At 36.2% G+C, this 15,813-nt stretch overlaps 1 protein-coding gene across 2 annotated transcripts in view; it reads right to left on the bottom strand.

Moving 5' to 3' along the window:
* The window catches only part of ASAP1 (ArfGAP with SH3 domain, ankyrin repeat and PH domain 1), a gene marked incomplete at both ends in the record, with an annotated part of 142,254 nt that overhangs the window by 55,248 nt on the left and 71,193 nt on the right, over nt 1-15,813 (bottom strand). For both annotated transcript variants that reach the window (XM_082014975.1, XM_082014976.1), the window contains 6 exons: nt 2,515-2,601; nt 3,427-3,502; nt 4,626-4,711; nt 5,470-5,599; nt 7,853-7,902; nt 8,267-8,341. In XM_082014975.1, the coding sequence (XP_081871101.1) occupies nt 2,515-2,601; nt 3,427-3,502; nt 4,626-4,711; nt 5,470-5,599; nt 7,853-7,902; nt 8,267-8,341 (504 nt within the window). The remainder of the gene's footprint in view (nt 1-2,514; nt 2,602-3,426; nt 3,503-4,625; nt 4,712-5,469; nt 5,600-7,852; nt 7,903-8,266; nt 8,342-15,813) is intronic.

The following is a 15,813-nucleotide window of genomic DNA, read 5'->3' as shown; positions in this document are numbered from 1 at the left end:
CTCAAGTGCTCCTGACATAACTTGTGACATCAAAGAAATTCTAAAAAACATGTACAGCGTGTTGTAAGGTTGTGTTGTCCTTCAGAACGATGGCATTAAAGATGCAGGGAGAGGAACAGCCTTCTGGCCAAGGTTTATCTGCTATATAATGTACATCTACATTACGAAAGCACACATAGGCAAGTATTCTAAAGAAAAAACCACCACCACCACCATACTGTAAGGAATGACTCATCAATCATTCCTTATTAATTGACATTCCACCTGAAATAATTTACTAACTTCAAGCCATTTATCTACACACAGTAGCCATAATCACAACGTTCTACCTACAAAATTACATGAAAGCCCATAAAAATTACTTACTTGCCTCAGTTACTAAAGTCCTATTTTTGAAGAAGTTCCAGAAGAATTCCAGGAAAGTAAAGATTAGTAAGCTTCACACCACATAAGGAAGATTAATGAAAACTACTTTAAGAGTGCATTTAGTACTATATACAGTGGAAAATCAGTGCAGCTTTTGTACAGAAAGGTTATGTCTCAAAAATCTCCCAGAGTTCTCTGAAGGAATCAGTAAGTAGATACGCATGAGAAATCAGACTGATACAGCCTGCCTGGACTTTCAATGGGCACTTAGTGTTCCTTATGCAAGGGAAAGGATTACATTGCTACAGGACAAGAGGAAAAGTCCTCAGATGAGCTAACAAGTTAAAAGCAGGAAACAAACAAATTAGTTTCACAGAAAGCTGTGCCAGCACACGTGGTGTCTAACACTAAAACAATCTGGAAAAGGATGAACAGTAAACTGTCAAAGTTTGCTAGAAGGTATTAAATTATTCAGGATGCCCAAGAAAGGCTGACTGAAGAACTTCAAGGACCTCACAATAGTTAGTAACTTGACAATAAATGACAGGTAAAGATCAGCATAAACAAATGCAGAGTGATGCAGAGGGGAAAAAAAAGATACTGTGCGTTGGCTATTAACATTCAGAAACAGGATGATATGGTTATAGCTTTACAGCTGATTAAACTTTATACACCTCCTCCTCTGCACTAAGCACTGTTCAAAAAGCAAGTCAATGATAAGACTTCTACAAACTAAAAAAAAAAAGATCACAATTGATCTAGTGATGCTTTCATAAAATCATAAGCACCCCCATCTTGAGTAATGTATGCAGATCTAAAAGTTGAGAACAAACAAAAGCAAAAAGATTTCTCCACACAATATGTAGCGATGGGAAAGACACAGCTGGAACAGAAGATGACAGTTTACACTGCTTCAAAAGGCAACTGCACAAATTCAGAGAGAGGAAATCCACAGGGTGGTGGAGAGACTGCAAAGACAGTCGGACTACTAATGGGAGGGTATTCTGGGGAAATATCAGTGTTTATTGCCCTGCATTTTACTCTAAACATCCATGACAGATTGCTGTTGGAAACTTGGCTGACTCAGTACATCTGGTTGTAAATTATATTCTTATGTATATTTGATATGAGCAATACTGTCCAAAGATGTGGATTATCATATATATGCAGCAGAATGGCATCTGCCTAATGTTGAATTATCATAATAATTCATATTTAATAATAAATACTTAATAAGCTGAGTAGACACCTGGCAAATCCTAAGATTTTATTTCCCCAAGAGAAAACTGAACAGGGTAAGTGATCTTTTCCTAAATGAAAGCCACCTCCCCCCCACCCTCCAGCCTCACCACAGGATAGTCAGTATTTCTGCCTCGCAGGCACTATAATTTGGAAAAAGTCACAATATTATCTCAGGTATAAGCTGAGATACCCTATCTCCTGGTTCAAGGAGTATTCCAGAACATCTGCAATGGACACTGCATGTTCCCCCTTCACTTTTGGTACCAGTGCAACTGATGATGTATTTCTCTTTTTAACTGCCCTGTCTCAGCCACTTCTATCCGGTCAACATACACATTTTCTTCCTTATGATACAGTACTAGCAAAAGCGCTTTGGGAAGGAGAACATCATCACAAAATCCATGTGAGTTAGCAGATGAATAGTGATATGGAAACCATATGTAAAGGCAAGCCTCCAGTTCTTGTTCTGGCTTACTCAGGATCATCTAGGTCAGGAAAATCCTCAACACAATCCGGCTGGAGGATGGCAGGACATAAAGAGAGAAGTGTGCACCCCATCCCTTTATTTTTTCCTGAACACACATTCTTTATCATTGTCAAGCACAGGACACATTTATCTGATCCATTACAACTGTTCTTATAGTACATTAAAAAAGTACATTACAAGTATAAAATTACAAAAAAAGGGAATAATTTAATATATAAAATGGAAACAGAAAATTAATATAAAACTATTGTTTGTTGATATGTAGTTGGACATTCTAAATACTAGTTTTATCATAAAGTTCAAAGTCCAACTTCTCCAAATCAATAACTACACAAATTTAACATCAATTAAACAAATTTCTGAATACAGAATTCATAAATTCACATTATCTTTGAGAATAACATGTCTAAATTATTTACCTCCTTCTGATCAAGCTGCAGAGAAGATTTTATCAAATCACGAAGAGCAGTAAGTTGTTTCTTTTCTTCATCTTGTGTCTGCTTTATCTATGGAAAGAGATTGCCATATGCTTTCTGGATACAACTTTAATTTTAATTTTTTATGTATTCCAATATACCATTTTAGATGTCCTGAGCAATCATCTCAACTATTCTGTGTTTCTGTAATATCTGAATTTATTTTCATGGCCTAGTCCATTCTTAGGTATTCACCTTCTATGCACGTTTTACTTGAAAAGCAACGTAAAATGAATGTACAACTCCACACGATCTGTTCTGTTATGCTTTAATGGTTCACTACATGTAATGCAACTAAATTAGTCTCTGAAATATTAACTACACAACTCCAATAAGCTTCACAGATTACTTAAGGAATGAAAATACAGTTTAATTTAGCCACAAACTACAATAGCAAATGGGATTACTGTAATTCTGATTATAAATACAACAGCACTTGGGTGACAAGTGAGCTTTGATTCCACATTATTCTATCAACATCATAAGTTAATGAATTCAAAAACTATGGTGCTATTATCAAGCAGTTTGTTATGGAAAAATGGAAGTGGTAGCTAAAATTGGTGCTAATAATGTAATCTGATTCAAAGATTCCCACTTTAAATTACTTTTATTTTAATGAAACATGAAATTATAGTAGAATGACAACTGCTTTTCCTAATAATTGTAAAAACAGAATACAAACTTTAAGATAGGTAAGATGTTTTTTCCTCAGTCTACCTATATTCGAAGGACACACTCCTCATTTATAAGATACAAATGAAACATACACCCTTGCAGTCATGTCTAAACTGTATTTGTATAAACAAAATATTTCCATTTTCAGACTAATATTAAGCTACTTATAAGTAAACTTACATTATACAAGTCAGCAGCCAACTTTTCAATATATTGTTTAAGTTTATCAGCTGTTTTCAAGCCATCTTGGAAGAAACTATAATGAAAAATACCTGTGATTTATCAAGAATACATATAATTCATAGCACAAAGTAGACTGTCTTGTGGAGAAAAACAGCAAAACCAACAAAACTTAGCCCGCTCCTCCCATGTTCAGAAACAAACAAACAAAAAATCTCTGTCCCGGTGTGAACTGTTTTACCATCAGTCTAACCATGTGGTAGCACAGCTTCCACATTCCTCTAATGTAATATATTTCAGAAATGTCTGACAGCTGGATTTCAGTCCAGAAACATTTAATTTACTTTGCCTATTTAGTCTCATTGTATAAAAATATAATGAGCCAAATAATCACTTCACATGTTTGTATATGAAGTGGCATATGAAGAGTTAGGTTATAGATAAACTGAAGTTTAATTTCTACCCTCAAGTAATAATTCTAAATTAGAAATCTGAAGGAAATAAATCCATATTCATCACTACGAAGCTTTTTTTTTTCTTTCTCTTTTTTTGGGTGTTTTGTGTAGGGGTGGGGTTTTTTTTGTTTGTTTGGGTTTTTGTTTGGGGTTTTTTGTTGTTGGGTTTTTTTGTGGTTGTTGTTTTAAACCCTTCCCAGTAGTTTTAAAGTATAGTATCTTTCAGCAGCTTATGTTTATCGCTGTTAGTCAACATGTTTCCCCTTAGTAATTTCTAAAAATCTCCTTCCTGTATTTAAGGTAAGTAAAAGCTCTCGTGTGTTTGCCTCTGTGGTTCTACTGATAACAAGGTCATAACTTACCAGTTTCACCTCAAGGAATTTCAAAGAAATTACTGGCTTTCCCAATGACTTTAAAACTTACAGAAGAACTAAAAACTAATAAATAGAATAAATAAGCTATTTCTAAAATTACGTTCCAGATCTATGCCTCAGGAACTAAAATTAATTTTGCAGGCAACATGAAGGGTTTTCCCTCGGCCTCTTTCTGCCCTCACTCCCTTGCCCCACTCGCTTACTCTCTACTGAAAGACTACAGCCTTATAAAATGAAGTTGCAGACACCTGGCAGATAAAAATTATGATAAAAATTCCTGATGTAACCGAAACAAATTCAAAACAAAGGGCAACAAACACCTGCGTAAAAAAGAAAATGGTAAACTAAAGCTTAAAAGCATTGCACTTACTTGCATTGTGCATGATAATACTTAATAAGGTTCTGCAGAAGGTCCACGCCTTTTTTTGTCTTGATTTCATTAACCTTAATAAGATACTGTATAGACAATGAAAAACATGTTGATAATCATGCCTCACAACCTTCAACAGTTTTCAAGCAATAAAACATCATTTGCTCAATGAATTAACTATCACTGTGTTTAACTTGGGTGCTGACTCATAACCACAGTTAAGCAAAATATAAAACAGGTAACAGTTTATTTGGCCATTCGTAAAAAAATTCGAACACCCCAAAACATAACACAAACTCAGGAAAAAGTTTAAACTTTTACAATTGTCTGAAGATGTCCTTTTTTAATGCTTCTGCAGTAATTACTGAAATATTCTAAAAATATAAATACTATGCAATTTAAAGTAATTTCCACTAAAATGTAAAGAGAAATATTAATATAAAAAGCAGTTTTATTGAACTAATAAAATGATAAATGATAGTGATACAATAGAAGTCTTAGAAGGCTTCAGAAAGCATGTTGGAAGAAAGATATAAAAAATACTTCCTGAACAGCTCAACCATAACCTGAAAAAATAAGAAATATTTCCATAATATATTTTCAGCCCGAGAAACTTAGCATAATAATCTAAAAACAAAGAAAAAGAATAAAACAAAAGCAAGCCAAGTTTTGCACAGAGTTGCTAAAATAATTATCTTTATATTGCTGTACTATGTGACATTGAAATAATTTCCTCCCTCCACCCGCATTAAACAACGAAGTAGATTTCACCACCTTTAAGTAAGGCCCAAAAGGTACTTTTTAGTTATGGTGCCATAATTAAAAGCTGAAGCTTGTTTCTTACTTCACACATCTGTAGCTGAAATAGTCGCCTTTCCTTCTCCATTTCCTCTGCTATCTCAGCTCCTGTTATTTCAGTTCTTATCATCCCATGCTGTTTTGCATGTTCTCTTTTTTCCTTTTCAATTTTTGTACTGAAATTTTAATTAGAAAACATTTTAGAGAATTTCTTCTACTACCATGTTATCTACTATTATTTAGGAAAAAAAATAAATCAAGAAATATTAAAAAAGCCATTCTCAAGATGAGTTCCTCTGTGATACCAAATCCTACTTCTTTTTTTTTAAGTGTCCAGAAGTAATGGAGTCATGAAGCTGCCCTTCCTTCCTTTCAGCCTGTAACTCTTTTCTCTAGTTCATATGCTACTTACGGGGGAAAAAAAAAAAAACAAAACAAAAACCAACTCATACTTTGTATATGATGTTCTCCATGGCCTTCATCTCTATATACTGCAGCATAAAGCATACATATAGCAAACTACTGTCTTGGCAGGAAAATGGCAGAATGTCTTAATCAAATACGTTTCATGTTTGTAAGGCAGGAATTAAGAAAAAAAATAAAGCAGTATATGCATTTTACCACCTATGCTAAATGACATGACTTCCAGTGATTACAGTTTGAGAGAAAGCCAACAATGAAATTCTGAAATAGCGAAATGCAAAATATGGAACTAAGAGGCCATCCTGAGACTTCAGTTAGAGCTTTACAGTGTGACTGTCCTTACGTATCTACTCTGCAGGCTAACTGGATACCCCATTGGTAAGCAAACTTAGATTTCCAATAGAATAGAAAAATCTAAACAATTCTCTGATTACTTTTTTAAAACAGATAATCTTTCTTCTCTAGCAGCCTTTTTAAGAAAAAGAAGACAGAAGCTGTACTTCTGTAAAACAGGCGACAAAGCAGTGTGTATTTCTTAGACAGGTACTCCTTGTCAGGGGAAAAAAAATTAGAAAGGATTAATTTGGTTCTGAACTCTGCTTTTCTCCAGCTAAGGCAGGCATAATGTTTGCATGTAGAACAAAGTAATTTTCAACACTGTGACTCTAAACTTTATTTTCTATGTGGTCTTGAACAAATTCTGGGAAATGGGGTTCTCTGAGAAATCTAAGGGACATCTCCTTCTTGGTTTTAATAAGACCAAGTGAAATCTGCTCACAAGAGACCTAAAAAAGAAAAAAAAAAAAAAAAAGTAACAAGACAACAGGCATCTTTCTGTAAACTTTGCAAATTCAGAACAGAATCCCATAGAAAATTCCATGTGTTGAGTCTGTAAGAGATACCTCTGTCTGCGTTCTGTCTGATGGCATTTGGTATAAAGAGGCTGGCAAAGATGTACCTGATTTTACATATAGCAATTTCAGAGGCAGAGAGAATTTTTTTTTTTTAAACCAATTTGCTGTCTATAGAACACTACTTACTATTTTTGAAAAATATTCAATATCTGTAAGAACTATATAACTAAAAAGGAACAAAAAAACAATTCTGCATGTAGACCTGAATGCTCAGCTGAGTATGATGTTATGATTTTGGGACAGGAATCTCCTTTTTGACTTAGATTAGGAATAACGTCATTTCCAGTTCAGTTGTTCATAGGGATTTAACATTGCAATGAATTTTGAAGGCAGAAGTTACTATATGTGGGTAAGAAAACTATGCCAATAATAGATGTTTCAGCAGTTCTTGGTGGCCTGACACTTTCTTCCATTGCCTTTTTCCCCTCCTGGTTAGACATAAATGAAACAAAGCTTATAATAGGATTAAAAAGGGGAAGAAATGAAAGGATACGAAAAATGAATTAACTCCTGAGAGCTCTTGAATTCTGATAAAGCAACTGTCCATCACTTTCTTGAGAGTATTCCAAACCATTCCACTAACATTTCTGCAACTAGGATACTACTGTTTCCAACCTTCTATTCTTATATATCATTCTTTACCCACAGAAGACAGATATTATAGCAAGAAAATATTTTTAAAACCACAGATATTTTAGAAGTTACACCAACTGCACTAAAATCTTGCCTCTCAAAAACATACAGTTCTGCAATATAGCACAATATATAAATCTCATAATTTCTACCACAGATAGATTATATGTATATGGTTATAAGAATGTGTAAATGCCACGTGAAATCTCCACAATTCAGTTTACAATGTTCAGTATCTAAGTGTTAAGTATCTTCCTTACACTAAAGAAATACTGGACACTCACTTAACTAGTTCACAGAGAACATAAAAATATTTTATTTCTGTAAGTGCAGAAGAGAGATCCACAGAAAAGACGCCTTGCTCATATTCACATTTATTATCCACAGATACATCAGATACATTACATAGTTTGCGTCCAGGAGGGGAAAGGAAAAAAAAAGGAGGGTGAGAATACTTACAATTTGGTTTCATAATCCTTCCAGGCTTTGTCAAAAGGCTTTTTGAGGTCCTTAGGAAAAAGAAAATTTGCTTAGAACATTTTAAAACCTTTTTCTTTTTAGTTATCAAGTTATAACTAAGAACAAAAAATACTGTTTTCTTTTAAAACTTTGTTCAGAGAGCAGCTGGAAAAAACACTATTTTTTAATCTCGTAAAGTATTGCCTTCCTATGCACCTTAAGACAGGAATTTACAATGAAATTCTAAAGAAGCATCACAGTCACACCAATTTTGTATTTGTTCTTCGGACTACATGCAGAATATTAATGGATGCTAACATAAGAAATACTGTCATAGGTGAATGGAAAAAAAGTCACAAGACAGCTGAACCTGAAAACATTTCCCTAAATAAAAAGCCAGTTTTCAACACTTACCCCTTTAACGCCTTTTAAGTCTCCTTTTAAGAGAGAATCCAAAGTGAAAATAACATTGTGGCTTAAACCCTGGAGCTGAAAAGAAAAACATTATGCTGTTATCATTCAAAAAGATTTATTATGATCTTACCACACTAGTGCCAACAAGCCTTTTAACTTCACTAATGATGTTGCAATCACCTCAAAATTTCTAAATTAATAGTATATTCAAGTCTGGGAAGAATTAACGAACATTCATTTGCATCAGACATAGAAATACTATAATTACTCTTTAGTTATATAGGGTGATAGAAACCCAGAATTTTTAAAATAGCATATAAGCAAAGTTCTGAAAGCACCTCACGGTAATCTTCAGTCTCTCGAAGCAAACATTTGAATATTGTTTAATAATTTAAAAATCAAATTAGGTTTTGGAACAAACATTTCTTACAGCCTCCTGAGTAGGAAGCCTGGCCCTGCTGTGCTACAGGCAGATAACACGCAAGGCGTGTTAATTCAACCACGAACGAAAGGAGCAAAGAGAGTCACCAGCTATTTGATTATTCCCAACTAGAAGAGCATTCCTTTCCTTGTCCAGTGTGAGATCTGGTATCTGCTTAAACTCTCATGAGTTTAAATTTCCCCCCTTTAAGCGCATGACTGGTTGATTACACGTCTGTAAACTGGAAATGCCCAGTTTACCAGTCTGAGGATAGAAAAACCTACTGCTGTGATCCTGTCTGAACACGTACGGCGTGTACAGTCCCTGAAGAGTCATGATCACAGGAGAGAGAGGTGTATCGACATTATCCCAGTCTAGTGAAAAGTCTGTTGCCTCTCCAATTTCATCCCTCCCTTTGTTTATCCCCCAAAATGCACCATGAATTCTTCAGTTCCTTGACAGGGAAGGATAGGGAGAACGATGAGAAGGCTGCAAGACACCACATTCTCTGCTTGTAAACCAAAGGAGTAGGGAAGTGTTACGTTAATCGTTTTCATCTGCCCAAGCTCCGCTCTCCTATTAAGGTCTTCTGAGCATATTTTAGTCCACTAAACTATTTTTAAGAGATTTTTGTGAAACAGATGATCCATACAGAGGAGAATACCAAAAATGATCACTCAAGTTGGTCTTCCAGGTGTAACGTTGCATTCACAAACTCCTTATATATTCAAAAGGCACATAGGAAAAATCAAATATTCCATATTTTAAAAGTGACATTATGCAATTTTGAATACATGCACATAGAAGGTTTTAAAAGAAATCCTGCATCACGTTTTACTTTTTTCATAGGAGTAAAATAAAGTCATAATGAAACAAGGCATGACCTGTGTGCATTCACTGCCGTTTTAAGAACCAAGGCCTCTTACCAATTTACCAGCAACGTCTTGTATCATGTCATTATTCACACAAATTACATCTACTATATATAAAATAGTGTATTTTCCTTCACTAGATTCACTATCAGTCCTTAACTGAAAAGAAGAAAACCCAGACTTGCTTCATTCCCCAGATATGCTGGGCAGAACAGAATTCTGTAAGGTCCCCTAGAGATTACAGCCAAACCTAGCTGCCAAAGCTCAAGCACAGTTCAGATGACCGTTGATCTAACGAAGATACAAAGCAGTCCTACAAAGCACAGTTCTTCAACTGCATTAGAGAATCACGGAATCTTTGGGTTGGAAAGGACCTTTAAAGGTAATCAAATCCAACCACCCTGCAATGAGCAGGGACATCTTCAACTAAATCAGGTTTCTCAGAGCCCCGTTCAACCTGACCTGGAATGTCTACAGGGATGGGCCTGGGAAACCTGGAATGTCTACAGGGATGGGCCTGGGAAACCTGGAATGTCTACAGGGATGGGCCTGGGAAACCTGGAAAAGGAATCTCTTTCTCTGGGAAACCTGTGCCAGTGCCTCACCGCCCTCATAGCCAAAAATTTCTTCTTTATATCTAGTCTAAATCCACCCTCTTTTAGTTTAAAACCATTATCCCTTGCCCTATCACCACAGGCCCTGCTAAAAACTCTGTCCTCATCTTTCTTAGAAGCCCCCTTCAAGTACTGGATGGCTGCAGGAAAGTACCCCCAGAGTCACCTCTTCTCCAGGCTGAACAACCTCAACTCTCTCAGCCTGTCCTCACAGCAGAGGTGTTCCATCCCTCTGATCATTTCTGTGGCCCTCCTCTGGACCGGCTCCAACAGGTCCGTGTCTTTCCTGTGATGAGGGCTCCAGAGCTGGATGCAGGACTCCAGGTGGGGTCTCACCAGAGCAGAGTAGAGGGGCAGAATCACCTCCCTCAACCTGCTGGCCATGCTACTTTGGATGCAGCCCAGGAGACAGCTGGCCTTCTGGGCTGCAAGCACACATTGCCGGCTCATGTCCAGCTTTTCATCCACCAGGACCGCCAAGTCCTTCTCGTCAGGGCTGCTCTCAATCCCTTCATCCCTCAGCCTGTACTGATACTGGGGGTTGCCCTGACCCAGGGGCAGGACCCTGCACTTGGCCTTGTTGAACCTCATGAGGTTCACACAAGCCCATGCCTCGATGCCTCTGGATGGCATCCCGTCCCTCAGGTGTGTCAACCGCAGCACTCAGCTTGGTGTCGTCTGCAAACTTGCTGAGGGTGCACTCGATCCCACTGCCTATGTCATTGATGAAGATATGAAACAGTACTGGTTCCAACACCCCAAGGGACACCACTCATCACCGATATCCGTCTGGACATTGAGCCATTGACCACTACTCTCTGGATGTGACCGTCCAACCAATTCCTCGTGCACCCAACAGTCCACCCATCAAATCCATCTCTCTCTCCAATTTAGAGAGAAGTGTGTGGTGGGGGATTGTGTCAAAGGCCTTACAGATAGATGAAATCTATCAAGCTCTTCCCCTGTCCACTGATTTGGTCACTCCGTCATAGAAGGCCACTAGGTTGGTCAGGCAGGACTTGCCCTTGGTGAAGTCATGCTGGCTGTCTCAAAGTACAGGAGTCTCAGCATGGCAGAGGGAGAGGTGGACCTTCTGAACACAGGCTATTATACAACTACTTCATTATCACCTGATAGCTTGTCAGCCACCCCTCAAGTTTTGTTCTTTTTTAACAGCTTGCAGATATCACAACTGATAATTATTCTTAGCAGGAGATGGATCAAATTCAGAAAGCATATGACACACACTTGCATCTTCGTGTTCAAGATAACTTGACAACTGTTTCATGTGTCAATATTTTTTAAATTCACAAATTCTTATATTCAAAAGGTACTCAAACCAAGATGAAGGCCAGCCACTAGAACACCTTGAGCTGCAGACTCAAACAATAACATGACCTCAGAGCAAGGTTCTTCACAGCTTAAAAGATAAAGATCTGAGAAGGGATTCTTCTCCTTAATTGCAACAACATAAGTAGTGCTCAAATACTAATTTTGTATGAAACAAAAAAGCAACCTCATCACTTTCAGTGATTAAAACCACAAAAGATTTTTTTCTTTACTTCGCTATAAATTCTTTCAGTGAAGCTGATAGTCTAAGCTTTGATTCCATTTAAAGAACTAGGCTCTGTTTATTTTTCTTCTTAGCTTAAACATTTGCACATGCTCCTCCCACAATATTATTTCATAACAGAAATAAGAAGAGCTGGGGAATTTGGAATATTACGACTTTTCGTAATTTGTTCTCTATTGGCTTCTTATCTCAATACACCATAACTAAAAAATCACTGGCAATGTCAATTTTGTTTGAATAAGGAAAATAACTATGAAATGATTAAGGTAATACTTTATCAATACACAGATTAAAGAAAAAGTATTATTGTTTTCATTCTCAACTATTTCAATCAGTTTCCACTTAGCAACCTTAACTGAAGTTCATATCTCAAATGTGAATTTTGAGAAAAAAAATATGCAAGAGATTTTAAACCCAGCCTAGTTCATAAAAAAAGAGAGAACAGATATTTCTGCAATATGGATAGATATGGCAAACTTAAAGCAGTTATCAGGGCAGGCATGAACAGCAGCACATTATTGTAGCTTTTTTTTTTGTTTTTCCAAGTGTACCAGTTAAGGATAACCAATTCAAGCCATTAATACTTGGCTTGAAATTACTGAACAGTACCTAGCTAGTCTGTCAGCTAGGAAGAAAAGCCCTATAGAGCAGTGTATTACTCTAACATGGTAAGATTTTGGAATAATTTATTACATTTTTGGTGACTTGCTGCAACAGTAGCCCAAGTGAATTAGAAACATGTCTGATAACAAAGCAAAACAGTGTCATACCTAGAGCAAAATAAAGGGAAAAAAAACCTTAACAGGTGGAAATACATATGATAATTTGAGGAGGAGGGATGTGCAGAGAAGATAATTTGCCCACAAAGATTAGCTGAAGACACTTACAGGAAAGGGAGGTGGGAAAAAAACAGACATTTGGGGGGGGGGGAACAGACCAAAAAAACCCAAAAAACAAACAAAAAAAAAACATTTGGAAAAGGCCAAGCACAATGCAAACTTTTTTTCTGCAAGTGCTCCAAATATTCTTCCAAAACCTTATCTAGATCAATTTAAAGACATCAACACACTCAGTTTCACATATGCAGATCTTCATACAGCTTTTTAATGCACTATTATAATGAATTACTGCATAAAGAATGAAACCTGGAACAGGAAAGGAGGTAGAATTAGTAAAAAGCAGAGAAACCAATTCTGGTGGGACTCTTAAGATTGCTGAAAACATAAACCAGTGTTGACACAATGGCCAATCACAATGGAATTACCTTTACAAAATGTTACAGAAGTGGTCATCGTGTGTCATTCTTATATTATAATCTTTAAAAAAAAAAAAACCTCAGAAATATAACATGATATTTACATGTTCTAAGTTTCAGATGTTATATTTAGTGATAACATCAACAGTTTACAGTAAAATTTGCATAGCGACTTATTTGTTTTTGTTAAAATGATTAATGGATATGCTTTTACTCTTGACCTTGTACGCAGAGCAATCATTTCAAAATGATGGTTTCCTAAAGTTGTATATGTAATACAAGTTGCTGGCTTTACTTCACAGTAAGTGATCATAGTAAGTGAAGATCACTCTTGACGTGATCATTCTTTAAGTCCTTCACACAGAAGAAAATAAATTATTCTGTACCCTCCTTCTCATGAAATATGTATAATAGCACAATTCATAGGAAAATATTTAATGAATCATAATTAAAGTTCAAAAGATTTAATAAAAACAGATCCAAATTTTTGAAGTAATCTTTTGTTGCCTACTCTGTAGCTCCATTCCTTACTCTTCTGACTGTCTTTAAAGACCATTCATTATTTTATTGTACATTTATTAAATGAGGGAGCAACAATCTGCTCTGTGTAAAAAAAAAAAAGCCTATTAGCTTGCCATTCATTTTAATACCTACTGCCTTTTTTCAATTGATTTTGTTAACATAAGCCTCAGCTCCTACTGCGGGGCTTTATCAGTGACATTATACAGCCCTTCTCTCAACTGCTTTTTCACTGGACCTCAATTTCTATTTTGAAATTATAAAAAACTTTTTCTTTCAGTGTAACTGTATTAATCAGACTGATGCTTAAGAACAACAGTGGGTCAACAAAGCAAAATTAACTGTCTTGGAGGGAAGGTGAAAAAGAAGTGTTTTTAAAATGTTGAAACATTAGTAAAGTAAGCTCATTGTCTACTTGAGACTGATGAATGAAGTAAATTAGGGAACAGCCTATTTTAAATCCCATCAACAAAAATCTAAATAGATAATGCTTCATAGTCTAGCTGAAATAGCATGATGTTTTTTTGAATGTGTGGCTTCTTAAGTTAAAAGAGCTTCTTCCTCTTGATCAGTGCTACTTTAAATAAATACATAAATAATTCCCCACTTCTTGTTTACCAGTTGAAAGAAGTTAAAAATTTCTGTGGAAGCCCTGCAAGGAATAATGGTAGTCCAGAGAGTTTCCAACAAACTGGAGTTCTAGTCCCAAACTGTCCTCCAACTGCACTTTAACACACATTTTAAAACAACCATTTTTTAATTGTGTGCTGAAGTAAGATTAAAGGAGGCCAAAATAACACAGAATGACAGAAGTCTTTACAGAGGAAAGCAGGTCGCTCACTTTATCTACTGGTCTTTAAAACTGCCAACGTTGAAACAAAGGATGATGCAGGTAATAACGCAAGCAAGCTCTATTAGGATAAGTGTGTCATCCTTAGATGAGTGAGCAGGTGATGAAGAGGCAAGACTCAGAAGGCAGAAATAAGCACAAGCATGAGAGGTCAGAAATGACACCCCATTTTGAGTGTTGTTAGTGCCTGTGCCATCTGAGATGTTTATAAGTGAATCTCAGAAGAGTGCAGAGTCAGGGGAGAATGTCTGCTGATACTAAGCTATTTTGGGTAGTAAAGCAAAAGCCAGTTTTATAAAGAGTTGCATGAGATCCTTGTAACACCGCTGACAGAATGAAATTAAAGATTGAAGTCTATGCTGAAAAATGTAAAGTGATGCATAAGGAGGGAAAACTGCATACAGAATCATGCTTATGAAATAATAATCATCAAGAAAAATGGCTCAAGGAAAAAATAATTTAAAGTTACAACATAGAATCCCTTGCAAACATCAAGCTCAGTGCTCAGTAATCATAAAACAATCAGCCCTCAGAAAAGGGAATAAGAAATGGAACCACCTTCATGTTTGTCCCCCCTCATTTCAGAAAAGGGTACAAGAGTACTAAGAGAAGATACAGAAACGACCAACGAGTCCAATCCAAGTTATGGAATCACTAAGACTCAGCTAAAAATGTAACAGAAGAAGGGAAAGGAAGAATGATAGCTATCTGTGAATTCTTGGGAAAAATAAGGAAATTCTTATATTTCTTGTTAAGATATAAAAATCAAGGAACGATAAATGAAAGGACCAAGTTCAAAAGAAATAGAATTGATATTTCAGAGAGCAGTTCATTTCAGTGCTCTGGAGAAAACCACCATGTTCTGTGCCAAGCACAGTAATACCTAACAAGGACTACAAAGCAAAAGACACTGCCTCCAGCTCCAATGTCTCTGAGCTGAAGACTGTTTTCATGATCACCGTACAGAAGTTATCCCCATATGTTTGCTCTCTTTCTACACTCTTCCCTAAAGATTTACTCTCGGGCAATTGTCAAAGCCAGGGTACTGGCTACATGGACCTTTGATAGGATCTAAAGCAGTTGTGCTCATGCTAGGGACTCTAGTAAAGAAAGCCTGTTATATCGCTTATACTTTATACATCAAAAAGCTTGGATATAAGCCCAACTATAACAAAAACATAAAATTGAAGCTACCACTTTCTGAATACAACAGTTATCAAACCCATGAAACATGATTTCACAAGAAATGTAGCTTCATTAACTTTCAGTGTTCAAAGTTACTTGCTATGACTATAGTTTTATTATCCAGCATTCAGAAGTATAAGGTTTAAGACAAACTTTAGGTGAGACAAAACTTTAAACCACTTCAAAAACCTAATATTTAAACAATGTCTGCTTGTATACCACAAGGAGAATGGACTATTGACACCATTTAAGTACACT

The sequence above is a fragment of the Phaethon aethereus genome, assembly GCF_964289735.1.
Source record: "Phaethon aethereus genome assembly, chromosome: 2".
Lineage (NCBI taxonomy): Eukaryota > Metazoa > Chordata > Aves > Phaethontiformes > Phaethontidae > Phaethon > Phaethon aethereus.
The sequence above is the reverse complement of the archived record's forward strand: the minus strand, read 5'-3'. Positions and strand labels throughout refer to the sequence as shown.